At 43.2% G+C, this 18747-nt stretch overlaps 1 protein-coding gene across 1 annotated transcript; it reads left to right on the top strand.

The window, feature by feature from the left end:
* Positions 1 to 271: 271 nt before the first annotated feature.
* Positions 272 to 7063, top strand: mettl11b (methyltransferase like 11B). Its single transcript, XM_034531471.1, has 4 exons — positions 272 to 470; positions 3874 to 4046; positions 6247 to 6499; positions 6807 to 7063. The coding sequence occupies exons 1-4, from the start codon at positions 272 to 274 to the stop codon at positions 7061 to 7063; spliced, it is 882 nt and encodes a 293-aa protein (XP_034387362.1).
* The last annotated feature ends 11684 nt before the right edge of the window (positions 7064 to 18747 follow it).

Below are 18747 nucleotides of genomic sequence, written 5' to 3'. Positions count from 1 at the left end.
CCTTCCCCCCTAAGGCCTCCTTACTCCTCCAAAGTCCGTGCCCCCTAGCAGGTGATATGTAAATCTGGCTGCCGTCCTGAGGACTGCCCCCTGAAAAAGATATCTGCCGATCACTTGAACGCTGGTGGAGACATGTTTATAACTCAGCTGGACAGATATAGCAGCAGCTGGAGTAACAGCAGCGTGGCCACACAACAGAGTGTTACTCTCCTCTACCATCGCTCAGACAAACACCGACACCGCCGCTCTGTGAGGTGCACAGACAGACAAAATGGAGATTTCACTGCAAGACACGACTGACAGCTCATCGCCCAACTTGGCGTACAAGGGCGCTCACCAGGCGTTCAAGGACCGCTGGAAAGAGACGGACGAGACCATGTGCCGCCACAGCATGTCCTTCCACCTGCAACACTCGCTGAGGAGTGAGTTCTTCGCCAGCTACCTGTACCTGCTGGAGAAAACTCCCGTGGGTAAGAAGAAGGGCCACTCAAAGATCCAATCACACACAGTTGAGAGGTCAACCTTTACTTGACCCTCGACTCCATTCAGGATTTTGGCAAACATGAAGAAGCATGCCGGAGGTTTCGGTTGAGTACAAATCACTTCATATTTCTTTCCCAAAGTGTACCATATACAACAAAACATTTTTGTTTCCCATTGGTTTTTCATTTGTTCCCATTCATGAAAAATAACGTGGCAAAATTAGCTTCGTTAAAGTCACATATTTATCACAAGGTAATGCATTTGAAATTGCCCATTCATTGGAAGACCAGTCATGATATTCACTATGATTGACCCCCTGTTTAAAGTTGATTTACATATATTGTTAATAATTAAAAGCAATGACTACGTGGAAGATGGGGGTGTGTGTAAGTTGAGTGATGGTGAGTGTATAGTGTTAATACCAAACAGGATAAAACACACAATACACAGGGAATTATTAAGAGCTTTGGGGTTTGTCTTTGGAATAGCCAACCAATAATAGCCTCACTAAGTAACTAGTAAAGTAAAGTAAATATAATCTTACATCATTATACATACATTTTGCAGACACACATCAAAAGAGGTCTCCACCTCTTGTAGGGTTTATCTGCTTTTGAAATAGAATAATATCTAAAAAGAGTGTTTGCAGAGATATATGCATATCTTTAAAATGCAAATATGCAAGTGTATGTGAATTCGTCCCAAGTGGAAGCGGTTTATCTGACTTTAAGTGGCTACCTTTTTAATTTGTTCACAAACAGAAATATGAAAACCACAGTTTGTCGATTTTGGTGGAGTTAACATGCTGGAACTATTTCTTGATAAAACAACAATGTATACATCCACCCAGCACATGTATGTTTATTCTATAGTGCTCTATCAGATACGGTCAGGGAACACAGACGTTGGTTACTGCACAGACAGAATGAGACTGGCTATTTGTCAACAAATAGTCCCCTCACTTGACTCACTGTTTCAGTGTCAAAGGCAAAATAATGCAGCCGGTAACGAGCTGGAATTAACAGGCATTAAAATAGCCATTATTGATGAAAAAAACTTCGTCGACTTCGTCAACTTAGCGTCCTATTGGTCGTAGTCGACAAAGATCTCTTTAGTCGATTATTCTGTGAGCTTTTTTAAATATTTCATTACTTTTTTCCAAGAAACTTATGTCTCTGGTTACCTCAATATTTAAAGTGATGCTTTTGTGTGATTCTTTGTGGACAAACTCAGTTATACAGATCTGTCAATTAAATCAATTAATTGATTCGTCGAGTGTTAGTTGACTTTTCTTTTTCCGAGGACAGCCCTGATTGCAACAGCAACTGCTCTTTGTTGTATAAGGTCTAATCTAATCCTCTGCAGGGTGTGTATTAGTCCATCAGACCACAATCTGCAGAAAGAGGAGATCCTGCTGGACATTCTGGCTGAAAGACCCCTTATGTTCTTACCACTAACTTGATACAAAGACCTTTAATGGCATGGCATGTCAGGCATGAAGGCATTATCTCATGTCAGTCAGTGCTATATACATGACAGCCAGAGAGATGCAGTCAGATTATTTACCAACCGCTGTGACCATTTAACAGTAAATGGACTGAATTAAATATTTATTTAGTCCTTTTATTTATGTCTCAATATAGAAAATGTCAAGCAAAAGGAGTACACTTAAAATAAGTATACTGTACACTGGATGGAAAGGTATCACTAGAGTTAAATTAAGGCCTCAAATATTGGAAATAAATATAAATCTTCAGACCATGTACTGTTTAACCAGATGTCTCATTCTGTTTCATTGAAGGGTAACTTCTAATGAGCAGGTCCACTTTAAAGTTGCGAGATAGAAGAACACAGGGAGCACCGGACTGACACTTCCTTGGCAGAAGTGCATGTCATCATGTCGTCTTCCCCCCCTTCTTGGTCTTGCTCGATGTTTCTATAATTACCCTTCTTCTGAAAGCCTTCCCGAGGGGTCTCATGACATGTAACTGACAGCTTTAGATGCTCCGAACCGGATAAAATCTAACAAAGATCTCAAAGCCAAGTGGGCAGTTGACAGAAAAGAGTCCCGACGTTGTCTGTTTCTACAACTTGTTTTTAGTGTGACTTCCTGGAGCAGTTCGATCCCTTTCTTGGCATCTTGTTACTGGCATGGAGGAGGGAGTCCAGTTGGAAACAAATCCCCCCTCTTAATGTTTCACTTTGGTGTCATGAATTCTGCCACTGGAGATCCTCGACAAGTGGACTGACATTCTCCCATCAACTCCCATCACCGCGCACCCCCTCGTCGCCAGGAACGTGTCATCTAAGCCTTCAGAAATGTTGAGCTCATTCTGCAGGATTTATTTCAGCTCAGCAGAACTGAGGCAGTGACTGGTTGTGATTGTCTCAGGAGCCAGTTAATGTCACAGTATGCCATTTATATCATATGATAAGTGTTTTAGTACAACACATAATTAAACACAGAAACAGTATTTACCATGATCTGCTGTGGTACTGGATACAGAAGGGTCACATATTAACGTTTTGCTAATTGATAACCCACAAAGCGTGTGAATGCACAACATTGGAACTAAATCAACCAGCTTGTTTTTTTGATATCCTGTAACAGCTGAGCCGAGTGTAAGCAGCATGTCCTTATTTAAAGTCGTCTCGTAATCAAATCATTCTACGTTTCCTTTGAGATTGTGAACAGCGTTCCTCTCCACACAGAGCAGTCTAATGTCATGACATGGGTTGAAAATAATTCCTTAAACTGTAGTCAAATCTAATCTTAGATTTGGTAATCATCCAGTATTGCATGCAGTTGATGTTAATTTGTCCCAAACCGTTAATGACTGTCAGTAACCATACAGGAACCAACATTTTCTTTTCAGCTGCTTTTTTCTTCCAGACCAACCTTTACCCTTTTTTTCCCCTTAATTTCCCATATTACAAATATTTAGTTGTGAATCCTGGAGATAAATTGATTCAGACTTGCATGCAACTTTGCCTCAGTTTTTGCAGTCCAGCTTGAATTCATAATTACACCACCTGTTGCCATCTTGGTTTTTGACTGTCGCCATCTTGGTTTTTGCAACCAGAAGTGACATGAGTGGGTGGAGCTAAATTCAACGGAAGGCTGAATAACACATTGTTAGGCCTTGTTGGTAATGTAGGTGCCTGAAATCTTGTTATTGATGACCTCCAGTAGCTTGACTCTTACTCCAGTGATGTACAGGTGCACCCTAGGACACCGTGACATCACTGCTATAGGTGTGGTTAGCATTACAAGCTTGAAACTTAAAACCTCTTCCAAGGGTAACACCACATCATCCAACAATAAATAAACAGTATTATGAATCTGTCTGTAAAGCTGTTCTCTTATTGTGTGTCCATTTGCCCCAACAGTGAAGCTGTTTGCAGTCACCTGTGAGTTCATTAAAGGAGAGAAACAGTTTTACTACAGAGCTCAGCAGTTCTATGAGGACGTCACAGCCTCGGAGGAAGGCATGCTGGGAGATTTTGCGGAGATATGCAACGTTGATCTGGAGGGTTCCCGGCAGTTTCTGAAGAGGTTTGTGGTGAGTCACGCGATACCAACTTACATTCAGGTTCAGATCCAAACCTCAATCCGGTCTGTAAACTTGATACGGTTTCATTTGAGTAGCTGTTGGTCCATTATTTACACACTTTACTGTGGCTTCTGAGTACAGTCCAACAGTACATATATTTACACTGGTAGAGCTATCCCTGGATATACATGTCAGAATCTATTTTGGGTGAGGAATTCATCTTCCTGACTGTATAAAAAGAAGTCCACCTTGTTTCATGTGTGAGGAGGCTTCAGTGCCGTTTCTAATAGTAGCTCAGACTTGAACTCAGCCTCGTAAACAGCTGAGCCAACAGCTGATAATCAGTCTTTATCCGTGGAGAATAATCAACAATTGTATAAACTGCAATGCAGTGTACAATTGACCTAAGGGGATACATTTTTAAGAATTAGTTTGACATTTTGAGAAATAGGCTTATCCGCTCTCTTGCCGAATGTTAGATGGGGAGATTAAAAAGCATTAAGTAACCTTTAAGTCTTTAAACTTTAAAACTGCAAATGTTTTTTGGGCAGATTAAACAAACAATATATAATACGTTAAAACTAGTGGGCTTTGCAGGTGCTTGAAGGCAGATTGTGTTACCTTTGGACAGAGCTAATCGAGCTGAGAATCCACTTTTATCCCAAAATGTAAAAACCTTCCTTTAAAATATGTCATAATTTTCTACATTTTACCAGTCTTATTCTCAAATGTCTCAACATGTCTTTGTATGTTCATGTGAATGCATGCCAGAGTGGACTAGAGTTTGTTTTTAGATGTTGGAAGAGCTCAAGTGCTAATTCAGGGGAATGGGTTTGGCCAGAGACAGGGTTATTTAGAGGATCAGTTTTACAGGAGCTCTAATTATAAGTGCTAAGATAGGATGCGTTGACATGAACTACAGGCAGTTAAATGGCTGCTTTTCTAGTGCTAATGTCAGCACAACCAGCTCTCAACTACTGGTTCATACAATACAATACAATATAATAATGAAAATATTTCATGTAGAGTTCAAAAGATGTTCATCTTTTCTAAAAGAAAATGTATTAATGTTCACTGGTCAGAGCCAGCGAGAAGCAGCGCTGCCAGATGCTGGAAACCAAATAATCGTAGAAAGAGAACAAGTCGCACCATATTTCAGGACAAGCTTTTCTATATTGAAATCCATACTGCAGTGGTGCCTAAAAAAAAACTCAGTGTGCATTATTATACATGAATCTGTACGGCAGTTCACAATTCATCCATGAGCTCACCAACTTGACTGCAGTGGGCTCCGACTAAAGGCCAGTGTTTATTATTAAGAAATCATATACAAATATCCTAATTTCCGTACACGCGGAAACGTGGCTGCTGTATATCACAGTATATCATCTCAGTGATCCTTTGAAATGTTGCACAGTATTACATAATCGTGTTCAAAGCATTGAACACTGTGCGCTGCATGCCTCTTTAGAGATGAACTGCTTTTCTGAGTTAAAGTGTGAATGTTAGGATTCTCTCTCTCCCACCATCTCTTCTACAAATGTGTGCGCAGAGACACATCCTGCTCCCCTGGCTGTGAACAGCTCCTTTTTAAACCGGACATCTCCATTAAAAACAAGTCGGGGAAGGAAAAGATTTAAAACACATCTAGATTAAACTGAGCTACATACGCACCGGGCAATATGGCAGTAATTCACCAAAACCAGGAAGCCTCCTGTAACAAGCGCACAGCTCCTCGGGGCCCCATCTTTCATACAATCACACACTGGGGCCCCTGATGTGGAGGGGTTGGAGTGAGGTCAGAATACCAAATGAAAAGAAAGAAAAACCAGCATGATTCAAGTGAGGCAACTTTTTGTTCCCTCGTGGTTAAAGTTCATAGTTCCGTTGCCTGGAGGAAATGAGGTTGACTTGTTTGGGCTGTCGGGCTTTTGAGGTACAGAGGCCTGACATCTGGCAACGCAAAGTGTATAAGTATAGATCCCTGACTTATAGATATTGTAATAACATACTGCAGGGAAACTGACATTTAAATGTGCATTTTGTTTTCTCTGAAACATAAATCCCGCTCCATTGCTTTTATGGTTGCTTTACACACGATCTTCAGTTGAGCACCTTTCCTGACTTCATCCTCTCTTCATAAACCTCTAAATAAGGTGGACTTTTGCTACAACTATGAATATTCCACCCACTTTTTCTCCACCCACAGGGTCCCGGTAAGGCCGGCACGCACTGTGCCCTGGACTGTGGATCCGGGATCGGCCGTGTGTCCAAAGGCGTCCTCCTTCCTGTGTTTGAGAAAATGGAGTTGGCGGACATGATGGAGAGCTTCCTGCTACACGCACACGAGGAGTACCTTGGCGACGACGCCGACCGCATCGAGACCTACTACTGCTTCAACTTGCAAGAGTTCACACCTCCAAAAAACAAGTACGACGTCATCTGGATGCAGTGGGTGGCATGTAAGTATGAGAGGGATCTCCGTCTATAGTCTCTTCATGTACTTGCTCTGCAAATCGTCCTATGTGAACTTAATTCCAAGGGATACCGGGCTTCTTTCTTACCGGACTAGCATTATTTTCTGCAGTGGGTCAATTAATGCATGAGGCAGTGTAACTTGCCATTGACTCCATCTACCTGGGCAGGTTTTAGTGTCCACCTGTAGGAAAACTTATGGAAACAAAGATCCCAGCAGGCACACCAGGTGTCTGTGTTGTGATTGGTTGTTGTTGTTTTTTTGCTTCACTCCTAATCCATCTTTCTCTTCAGGCCACCTGACGGACAAGGACCTGATGAACTTCCTGATGCGCTGTAAGAAGAGCCTGCGTCCAAACGGCGTCATCATAATAAAGGACAATATGGCGCGGCAGGGCTGCAAGCTGGATCCCATCGACAGCAGCATCAGCCGCCACCTGGACATCATGAAGTGCATCATCTCCAAGGCCGGCCTGCAGGTCCTGGCTGTGGAGAGGCAGGAAGGCTTCCCTGAGGTCATCATGCCTGTCTGGATGATTGCGATGAAATAGAAGTGACATTATTACTTTTGAAAGATTGTCGTTGCTCCATTTGACAAAAACCTCGGAGCCAATTCCAACCTAAAGCTGAATTCACTTGTGGTTCCTCTCTTGTCAAGGTCTCTAAATTAGTGATCAAGTATCTAAAAACACAGCAAGAAATCCTCACGATGTCATCAGGAGATAAAATGTGGAACGACATTGTGGACGGTCTGATTGGAGACGGAAGCTTTTTTTCTTCCTTTCGCTCAGCCCAGAAATGAATTAAAGCTTTTCCGTGGACATCAACCTTCTTCAGAAGCACTCTATACGTACACAAAGCCAGTCTGTAATTTATTGTCAGCCGCCCACGTCCAGGGTTTGTACCTCGATGACATCAAAGATCAAAGATCTCCACCACGATGGTCATTGGAATAACATGTGGATTCATAGTTTCCCCCTGGACTGAATGATTTGTCTCCGTTTAGACTAAATGTTACAGCACAAGTACAACCTAATTTATCATCAGCCAATAATATATCATGATTATATAAAGCCACAACCTGCAAGCCAAGGTTGTCATGACAGACGGAGACAAGACATCCGTAGGCTACAGTTAATACCAGTGACTGACTGAATCGTCTCAGACCGCAGAATGCAGAGCAGCACATAATCTTACAAAGCAGCCAACTATGGATGGTGCATCTGAATGTTAATAATGACATTATTACAGGGAAAACACCTGATTTTTACAAACAAAACTTCCAACTTAAAATGGAAAGAAAATTCAAAGTTCAGTCGAGGGAAATGTCTGATGCAAATATGAGGGAGCGTGCAATGAGATGGTTTGTGCTGCCTGAGAGAGAGCGCAATGTTGAACTTCCACTTTTGGTGTGAAAGCCATTAACCTGTAATAATCGGGGCCAGTGGAGAAGCTTACTAGCACCCCTACCCCCCACCCTCCCCTCTGCCATGTGACCCTTGTCCTGCAGGTCATTGCAGACCCTTGAGAGTCTCCTAAAGTATTGCTGCTTCATGGAGGTTCGTTTCCACATTGTGCAGCTCCCACGCTGTGCTCTTAGTAGACTCTGGGAATTTTGTACAAATATAAAACCTTCATGGATTATAAATTCGTTACTCACAGAGTAATCATTTACATCGCTTGCCGTTGGAGTCGGGCTCCTGTCAACAGTTATGTAATGGTGGTCTATGGGATTAATGCTTTTTGGACCGCAGGCAGGGCCGTATCCCGCTCTCCTAATACATCCGTGGTGTAGGGGCTCATGAGCTTGTCTGTAGCTTCTTGAACCGAGTAGGAGGGGGGGGGGGGGGCAAACTATGGCTTTAAGAATAAAGCCATAGTTTGCATTTACACGATACCAGTGGGTCTAATGCAATATTCCAATTGGGATGCATGCATCTGCATTTCCCTGATCCAGATAAGACACGGAACACATGTTGATACCAGGCAGAGACAAGATCGAAATTATTAGGCCTTCTTTTAGTACAGCAGTACATAAATAATATCCAGTGCACGTAGTACAGGTTGATCAGCTGTAAATATGACTTTTGGTTGTATGTAAGTACATGTTTTATACTTTTGCTTGTAAACTTTGCAGATTCTTTATTTTTTTTAAATTGATTTCTTCAATGCGATTCTCTCTGTATAATGCATACATGGTGTTGCTTTCCTTCAATTCCACTCTCCAGGACAGCAGCAACACATTTCACTGCATCTTACTCGTGCTTGAATTCAGCTGAAGACGTTTAGCTGCACTGTTAGTTTTTTTAAAATAAATGTTCCAAACTCATAAGCATATGGATGTAGTTTTATGATTTTTGAATGCTCTTTTCATATTGAAGGTTGTTCATCCCATGTTCCAAACAAAAGCTAATAGGATTAGCGATGGGTAATCGCTGCTGGCTATTATAATCAAGGCTGGCACACGAATGCTGACCCATTCCTGCAGTGCCGTCCGTCCACACCCGTGACAGTGACAGCGCAGAGTGGGCTGAAAACACACCAGATAATTGAGATCCTCTCAGGTTGTTATGGTAATTCTCCTAAGTGTTATTACTATTATTTTTTTCAGAGTAACAGTAGAAGCAGCACATTGTTTTGGGCTAATGACTTTCAGCTGGGCCCCCTCAGGCGGATTTGTGGGGGTTGTGGGGTGGAGGGGGGCTTGATTATTTCCTGGTTTTGACAGACAGTGCCGGCTTTCATATCTGCCTTGGCTTCAGTTCAAGCCTGTCAGATGTTGTCTGCATAAAACACACCCAGGAGTCACCTCAAATATTCAGCATTTGCGTGCGTACGGGCTCGACGGGAGTGGTGCGGAGTCGTTCCTCCCTGAGCGTTTTATGAAAGGACAGTTTGTCAATGAGTCAACTGGCACTGAGAGAGCACAAAGTCATCAAAGTGTTATAGGCGCGATGGCGTGAGATTATCTCCACGGCGTGTCCCTCTCGTCAGAATAACTCTTTTGAGATGTGAATGGACCAAACACATTTCCCACATCCCGCATGAATTAAAGATCAAAACGCCCCAGAGTTAAATTTTTACAGTGTTTTTTTTTTTACTCTCCCTCCGCAGCAAATGGCAGCCAAATGTGCTGTCACCTTTTCAGGAGTGGTTAGCGTCGCTGACAGTCAAGGCTATCATTTCTAATACTTCTCAATGTCCTCTGCAGCCGCTCGGCAGCAGTTTGAATATATTAGCTGGAGTAACACTAATTTGTCCAGTCATGTCAGCAGAGCCGAGCTTTTGGGCCTGATTCCAGACGCAGTATTTGTCAGACGTCAGCTCTCAGAGACAGGAGGGACCACAGAGGGACGGGGTGACCAACACTAAGTGGGAGCGCCTCAACTTGCAAAACACGACTTGGAACCGTTGGACCCAAAGCCACAGCTCCAACTACAAGAAAATGATCAAGGTAATGACATTCATCACTGTGGTTTGCTACGAATCCACGGACCCATTTGACATGTGCTCTATACACCAACATCTGTGCGACTCATCATTTTAAACGTTTCTTTTGAAGGAACAAAGACGATTGATAACAAACCATAACTCTTCCATTCATGCATCATTTCTGAAGTTGCTGTGCATTGAGCTCTCCGAGGCCGTAATCTTGACACTGAGGATACCGTAGACATTTCAGCATTCGGCATCACAATGAATCTGCTGTTGAGTGTTTTTTTTTTCTTCATATCTTCTATTGCGAAAGTGCCCTGAAAGAAGTGATAATTTAGTCTCAGTACATATTGAGTTATTATATTTTTACGCAAGCCGACTCTGCTTATTTCTAACTTGGCAGAGTTGTGCTTATTTATATGCTGGGATGATCCCAATAGAAAGAGCGACGGGATGCCTGAACCAAACCAAAAACCATAATACTTTGGAACAAGTGAACCAACAAAGATACTGCATTATTTGTGGGGTGTGTGGGGGTGTGTGCGCCTCACAAATTTGCAGATTCTGGCTTCTCAAAAAACAAAACAATTTAATACAAATTGGCTCTGATGCCACCGTCTGGACCGACTTTGTCAAGCCCCATTACGAGTATATCAACATAATGATCACAACTATTGATATTTCTTTTTCAGAACTTTCTAGTTGTGGGGGTGTAATGAACACTGATGCCTGTAGGGGGTGCTCACAGTTCTTTTCAGCCTTTCAGTCTTATTGTGAAGATGGGACGCACGGAGGGACGGTCACACTGCAGCGTCATGCAGGGATAGTGAACACCCTCAGGAAACAGCACTGGGGGCATTTTCCACAGCAAGAGCCATCGGCCCAGACAGCCTGAAGCTTTCAACCCGAACACACTGATTCTTTGTGGAATCCGCAGTGGAGAGAAACCTCAGTCATGTCTCTGGAGCCGGGATGGTTTCACCGAGGCGGAGGCCGAGACAGAGAGAGGAGTAAGCCTATAACCTCCGTTCCCTTGGAGAATCCACACCAGAGGAATGTGCTTTCTCTTCATCTCCAGTTCTCATAGTAAATCATGTCAATGAAAAGAAAAATAGATTTTTGGGCTGCTTTTTCTGTGGCTGGTCCGCCCGCCCCACACTCTCCCAGCATGTCGCCAAGGGTCTGAGAGAGTGTTGTGTGTTTTTTTTTGTTTCAGTCTTTTGCCTCACTCAGCTCCTCTTAGCTCAGAGGGCATGGATTAGTTACACAGACTTTTAACTGGCCCGCCCCAGAAACATGTAATATATCATGCAGCAATGTGGGTTCGAAGCCTGAATCCGGTTGCTGCTGACTGTAAGGGTTTAATCTGTGAGCCGAGGATAGAGCTTGGTATACCCCGAAGATTTCTAAAAAACTGGGGCCATTGGAAAGAGAAAAACTGTGCAATACCAAGAGGAGGAATAATTTCTCTTCCCAAAAACGATCTTCCCGCTGAGCAGCGTGTGACGGAAAGGCATTGCTCACAACAAGAAGAGAAAAAAAAGGAGGAATTTATCCCCATCTGGAGCCGGAGTGTGCGTGCGTATGTGTGTGATTCACCAGGACTATGATGGAGCAGCGTAGGGCCAGTAGGTTCCTGGCTTCATGTGCAGAGCCAGACCCTGAGGCCCGTACACAATGTTAAAGGCTGGTGTTACATTTTTGCCCTGGATGTGTGAATTTCTGTCTCTCTTCCAAATATATTACATGACACACACAACTCTTCCGTGTGAATGTATATTTATTTTTTGGGTTTCAAATACTGGATCTAATATTGACAAAGGGCTCGAAACTACATGAAATCAAAGTGACGGTTGTCTGGTTTTTATTTGAGATATATCTTTAGATAAATATACAAGAACGGTGTCATTCCTCAACTTTGTTCATGTTGTCCTAACCTTTTGCTTCTTTTCTTTCCTTAAGTTCCTTCCTTCTTCATCTCATTCTCATGCAAAACTGTAGATCTGGGAGAACCTTTCACTGAACCGGGAAAGTCAACTTCACACTTACACACAAAGGCCAAACGTATGCAGATGCACTTGTCCCTTTGCTCTTGGACTTTCTGGTCAGTTTTTTCTATGGCCTCCTGGGTTCCAGTGGGACTTTGGGAGGTGGATGCTAACCTATGGGGCAAACCTATTAGGAAACATCAGAAACACTAGTGAGCTGATAGAGTGCCATTATTACACTGTTTAGGGACAAGAGACCAAGTAAACACACTTGTGTTGTGAGCCTACATGTCATGGCCAGACAGCTTGTTGTTAGGGGCAACCAGCATCTAAAAGAACTCCAATCACATTTGCAGGTATACGTTGACATGCAGTTCAATGTGCTGCAGCTGAGCAGTTGATAATGTATATGTATACATGTTGTAATTAAAATTCAGTTGGACTTTAAGGGTGGGGAAAGATGGAAGGAGAAGCTGACTGTCCTGCACAGGGCCTGACCTCAACCCCATTCAACTAACTCAACCTGTACCGACAACTTTTCTTTTTTTTTCAAGCAGGACCACATTCAAACATAAACCACGTGGTTATTACTGTAAGCATGATGACTTCACTTTGCATAGTACTTATTTGAACCAAAACCATGATCCCCCCCCCCCCCCCACCCCCCACCCCCTAAGACTTAACTAAGCCTTAACCATTAAACTGTCAAATCCTAAAACAGATGTATTTTACGGCAGGGATTCGTAACGGCATATGACATACGTCATCTTGCTGTTGTTGATCCTCAAGGATGTGGACTATCAATGTAGGCGTTTAATTTTTTTGAGGATTTGTTGTTCCAAAGTCTGGTGGAAAGCTTGAAACCAGAGGGGAGGATGCTGCTATAGCAGCACATTAATGGACATGACGTCACGATCACACTACACAAGTGGAATGTCTCGGGTGTCCAAATACTTTTGTCCACGTGTTCTCCTGTAAACAAACACACAGCATATCCCCGCTGGTAACAAACACCCCAGATGATGGCATCCATGTGTGTGTGTGTGTGTGCGTGTGTGTGTGTGTGTGTGTGTGTGTGTGTGTGTGTGTGGTAAGCGAAAGTGTGTATATAAATTCAGCGTAATTTGGAACAACAAACACCTCATTTCATTCCTCTGACTGAGGTTTCGAGAACAGAGCCACCCAATTAGATTTACCCACAATTCATGCCACCGCCCCCCTCAGTGTTGCCGTGGTAGCATGTTGTCTGACAACATGTGGAGCCGCTCTCGGGGCCCCGGCGCTCTCGGTGCCCTTGGAAGCCTCGTCCCTCATGCTGGTTTCAATTCCATAACCTTTCAGATCACGGCGTAATGAGTCGAAATGGCCTCCACATGCACATTATGCCCAGACGAATCATTTTTCCGACCGAGCCAATTTACTCCCATGATTAAATCTTTTTTTCCTACTTGAGTCAGTGCAGAGAGGCAGGCGAGGCAGAGGTTTGGAGCGTGTTGTGTGTCTACAGGGAGTCAAATGTGTGTGGGGAGTCAAGTGTGTGTGTGTGTGTGTTTGTGTGTATATGTGTGTGTGTTTTGAATGAGCATCTGAGGTGGAAAGTATCTCAGTACATTTAGTCAAGCTCAATGCAGTTCTGCAAGTTCTGGTATACTTGACGTTCTACTTTTCTTTTTTTAAATTTGAGAAACAAATATTGCACTTTTTTAATATGTATCTAATGACTGGAGAAACAACACATCTAACCTTGTTTCATTTTTGTCTTGACTTCTGTGTCTTTTTCTTCTCTTTCCTTTCCTTTTCTTCATTTGTTTATTTTCTATTTCTCTCCATCAACTGATTTCAGAGCACAGAAATCCCCCAAACTGGAAATAGGGCTCTGATCTGACATTTTTTTTTGTTTGATATTGAAATATGGCACGCGTCAAAAACGAACTTGCAAAATAAAAAAGTGCACATTTTTGGCAGATTACTCTGTAAGGTGATTATTTCTTCACTTCATAACCGCCGTGATAATATATGAAACGATTTCCACCATAATACATCTCCAAAGAATTATGAAACCGTCTCACAGGGTTTTGGCATAAACCTTCCAAACTCACAGATCACAGTTACTCAAACTGGACTTCCAGGATGGAATTTCATTGTTTTATTGGTACCTGGTACAACACGCCTCCACCTATGCAGCCCCTGGTGTATTTCTCACGCATTTCTTCTTGGTCTAAACGCCTGTTAACACTTGCTTTACTTTTATGTATAAGTCCATTTTGCAATTAATTCAAAGATACACTGTATGCCTGTGTGTGTACGTGTGTGTGTGTGTGTGTGTGTGCGTGTGTGTGTGAGTGTGATGTGACGTATTCATGAGGAGCAGGGCAGAGAAACAGGCCCCGCTGCTGGAGCCATTAGCTGCTCCAGTAAATCTACTGGGACCTGAGAGAGTCGGCCCTTCAGCGGCAGGTATTTCCTGTCTCTTGATCTTGGGAGGCAGAGCTCATTTCTGCCGGTGGGGGTCCAGCCTTCATAATAAGTTGCGGTTTTATGCCAAACAGTTTATTATTCAATTTCATTCTCTGTGTGTGTGTGTGTGTGTGTGTGTGTGTGTGTGTGTGCGTGTGTGTGTGTGTGAACACCATTTACCGGGAGAGCATGCAGCACACTCGCCAACTGTTGTAATTGGACAATTCTGTAAAACTCCACGTTGGCAACAGCTTTTTTGAATGTTTACTGCCAATTCTTTCAAATGAATGATTCCCCCACGATAAAAAAACAAAACACTTTATTAAACCTCCACTAATCAAACCTTTTATATTAGCAATGAACAAAATGTGTAATGTGAAAAGGGGGTTCGCTCGTAGTGTCGAAAGCCACAGAGAAAAAAAACCAACCTTTTTTCGTTTTTCATCAAACGAGGCCTGGTGCGCGCGGCTTCCAGACCGATTGTTGCGCTGGCTTGAAAGCGAAACGTCAGAGTTCGTTCTTGAGGTTGGTTTGACAAAACGAAGACTTGGCCTCTCTATTTGTGGAGATCTGAGGAAAACAGCTGGACTCGGTTGAGAAAGCTCCAGGTTCATGACCGGGTTCAAGTGGCCACAACAAAAGACAAAGTGATTCACGTCACAGTTTTCTGAACTTCCACCTTTATGGTTGAGATTTGGTTAGTTGTTGAGACACTACGCTGTTAGATCCGTGGTGATAACAACTACTTGGTTAAAGATGTGGAAAAACTGTGTGGTCGTAAAAAGCAGACAACTTGTGAAGTGCATTGAAGTCTTAGGGTGTCTCTCAAAGCCAAGGATACTTGCTAGACTCCTTCCTAGCATCTCTCCATCATTCCTAGTATCTTTCTATGTTACCCTATTCTTACCATTTATATATATAGCTAGCACTGTCACCTCACAGAAAGAGGAGGGGTCCTTCTGTGTGGAGTCTGCACGTTCTCCCCGTGGCAGCGTGGGTTCCCTCCGGGTTCTCCGGCTTCCTCCCACAGACCCTCAATAGGATAAGCGGTTCGGATGATGTAATGTATAATTCATAGACGTACTGTAAACATACAAGTGATGTGCTCTCCTCAAAGCCACTAGGAATGCAACAATGTTCACTCGCCAATTGTAAAACACTCCTTCAAACGTGCCAGAAAACAAATCAAAACTCATCTAAACCATTTTGTTTAGAATAGTCTTTCCACCTCCAGGTGGATATTTGGTGGCGTGTTCAGAAACATATTAGGTGAAATAAATGAAAGTTCACTAGCATGTCGCACCCGGTTTCCAAAGCGAGGGGAAACAGGAAATGCGACGTGCGACGTGCACATAGGATGTGGGTGTTTTTAGGAGCGCGGAGGATACACACATGCATCCTTGTAAATCCTCAGGCGTTGGTCAAATTCAAAGGATCCTCGACATTTGTAACAGTCCTTGGTTGGGATTCGATGACGTAGCATCCTTGAAATGTACCCCCTTATCTTACCAAAGCGATCTCCAATGTTATTAATAAGGTGTCAAACGTCCAGCTACTTTCTCCTTTCCTTGTGGATAGCAAAAGTCATAATTGCGATCACGAAAAGTCGCCTCTCGGATAACCAAAAATATAATGCAGATCGTTTTCGGAATTTTAACAAATAACCCATGCTGGCATTTTTTTATTTTTTTTGCTGGTGAGGGCTGTCTCAGTGTTCCCGATGCATTAATTACACAAGTGCCTCATCTGAAATGACTCTTTATTATCTTCCCACACAGGAAGCATCTTTTAGTCCCCCCCCCCCCACCCCTCAACCTCAAGCAGAGTGTTTGCATTTGGAGGAAAACAGGATGTGAACTTTTCAAACCACACTAAAGGAGTTTATGACGGAGGGAGACATTGTTCTGTCATGTTCCTGGGCTTGTATACAAGGGGAACATTGAAACACGCCGGTGGTTAAGATGTGAGGTGGGGGGGGGGATTTATTGGAGTCATATGGCCGCCATTTTTTGTCAAACCTTAACAGTTATCTGCTTCTCATATGGGCCGACTGTTCCAGGAAAGGGGGATAGTTGCAAGTAATTTGGGTAGAACTGGACGATGATAAGTGATGCTAAGTTAACGATCGAGTAAAGGCATGCGTCAAAGTGTTTCACGGTTGAAATCAACAATTTACATTGATGTGGAAAGCAAATACTTTTCTTTTGCATTTTATCGCTGTTTACTTCTCGAAACAGTCACTGGAGGTTTATTTGTTTGTTTGCTTTTGAGAGGATTAAAGAGAAAATCCAGTGCCGTTAAAAAAAAGTGGGGGAATGTGTGGGAGAATCATTAAAAAAAGAACAGTGGGTTTACAAAGGAAGTGAAAGTTAATTTACGCAGCTCTAAGCAGCAATAAGTCATGTGCGTAAAATGTAGGAAAACAATAAGACTTAATACAATGAAGTGTACAGACATGATAGAAAACATGGAAGAAATACGCTCAGGAAAGTCTAATTAAAATCATCACAGGACTACAACAGCATCGACTTGTTCCTCTCTTTCCGCAGCTGCACACAATTCATAATGACGAAGGTCGTCGTTACCTTAGAGCCCCATTCATGGATTAGTTTTTTTCTTTTAGCCACTTGGGGGCAGCGCAACAAGCTGCTGATACAACATGGACAAAAAGTTCACATGGAGAACTTGTTTTACGTGCTGTTTATGTCCCCCCGATGAGTGTAAGACCTATAGTCACTCCTCACAGCTCTGTTTTGGTCTCCACCAACTCCCGGGGGAAATATCAGGTCTATTTAGCTGCTCGATGTTCTACTTTCTTCCTCATTCGGTCTCTAACTGCAGTTTGTCTGCTGTTTGGTCAGGACATGTTGCGGCTGATGGAAAAAGAGTAGGAGAAACTTAGTCAAAGAAAGCTTAATACTAATGAAAGTTAAATACTAAAGTTGCGTAACACACCGACAGATTGATCCTATCTTGGAAAATGGCTTCATGTTTGGGGGTCAGCTAACTGAACAAGCTGCACTTCTTAGCACCTGTCGATAATGACCGCATAAATATATAAAACGTTACTATACAATACGCTATTTCAATGAAGATTTGAACAAATTTGTACAAAGGTCTTCTGCAGAAAAACCCTCAAAAAACTGAAATGGCGCAGAAAGACTCTGTCGCACATATACGGTCTCGGTTGTTGCAGTATTTATGGTGTGAGGAAATGTGCTGCCATGTGTTAAGGAGCCAAGACTCGAACCTGAAGCCGATGGGAGTCGCGAGATCTCGGCCCGAGACGGCAGTTCAAAGCTCGATGGCGAAATCCGGCATTGCACCGCTCTCTCTCTCTCTCTCTCTCTCTCTCTGGGAGCCAAGAAGGGAACAGAGGAGGGGAGTGAGAGGGCGGAGGGTGAGTGGCTCTCTTCATTTTGAAGCTAGTCGAGTGATTTTTATGAACTAAGCTGTGAAATATGACTTTAATAATGGCTACACATGCCAGCTGCTGCGTCTGGGAGCACGGGAGGGAGAGAGGGCATATGGCGGGATAAGGGTGTGGAAAATAGAGAAGTCACAATTCCAATTCTGGGATCAACACCAGCTCCTCCGCCAACACCCTGGCAAACGCCCGCCAGCTAATGAAATGTGAAAATACTTGTGGGCTCGGCAACTACGGGCTCAGCGAAATCCAGCTCTATAAACTGATTATTAAATCGCCGTCCCTGCGGCGGGGGCTTATTCTCCGCTTTGCTTTGGCGGCTTGGAGGGTGAACATTTGGGCCCCTGAAGAAGAGGAGCAGAGCGAGACAAACCGACGTCTGATGAGGAGGTTTAACGGGCACCGTGGTGCACGGTTTAATGGGGGCACCCGGCGGCACCACCCTGGCTTCACCCCTGCCCTATGGTTGGACTTTTTAAAACCATGATGAAGTCTTTTTACAGCTTTTTTTCTCCCTGTCTATATTTAGAAAGGGTGAAATAAACTGAAAATAATGATTCGGCAAAATTGTACTAACAAGCACTTAATCAACTTCTCGTTTTGGGGCAGAAGTAATGTGATGCATTCATCAACAATATAGCAGACACCTCCATGACAACATAAAAAGCACATGTTGGGTAAGTACCTCACTCAGCACCGCTTAGCGTTCCTCCTCTTCCTGTGGAACATGCATCCCCTTTTTTCTGTGTGTGTTTGTAGATGTGTGTGTGTGTGTGTGTGTGTGTGTGTGTGTGTTTGTAGATGTGTGCGTGTGTGTGTGTGTGCATTCGGTTCTCGGTCAGAAAAAAAAACATGCTCGCATGCACACTATTTCAAATGATGTGGATTCAGCGCGCTGCGCCGGACGAACCTTGGAAAGAGTTAAGGG

Source organism: Cyclopterus lumpus, chromosome 4 (genome assembly GCF_009769545.1).
Source record: "Cyclopterus lumpus isolate fCycLum1 chromosome 4, fCycLum1.pri, whole genome shotgun sequence".
Classification (NCBI taxonomy): Eukaryota; Metazoa; Chordata; class Actinopteri; order Perciformes; family Cyclopteridae; genus Cyclopterus; species Cyclopterus lumpus.
This window is presented reverse-complemented; position numbering and strand designations above follow the sequence as displayed.

Bases quoted from the DNA above. Each gene is read 5' to 3' on its own strand.
- mettl11b (XM_034531471.1), top strand. From the start codon at position 272: ATGGAGATTTCACTGCAAGACACGACTGACAGCTCATCGCCCAACTTG. The intron at 471-3,873 runs GTAAGAAGAAGG...TTGCCCCAACAG, and splicing joins GCTGGAGAAAACTCCCGTGG to TGAAGCTGTTTGCAGTCACC. The intron at 6,500-6,806 runs GTAAGTATGAGA...CTTTCTCTTCAG, and splicing joins CTGGATGCAGTGGGTGGCAT to GCCACCTGACGGACAAGGAC.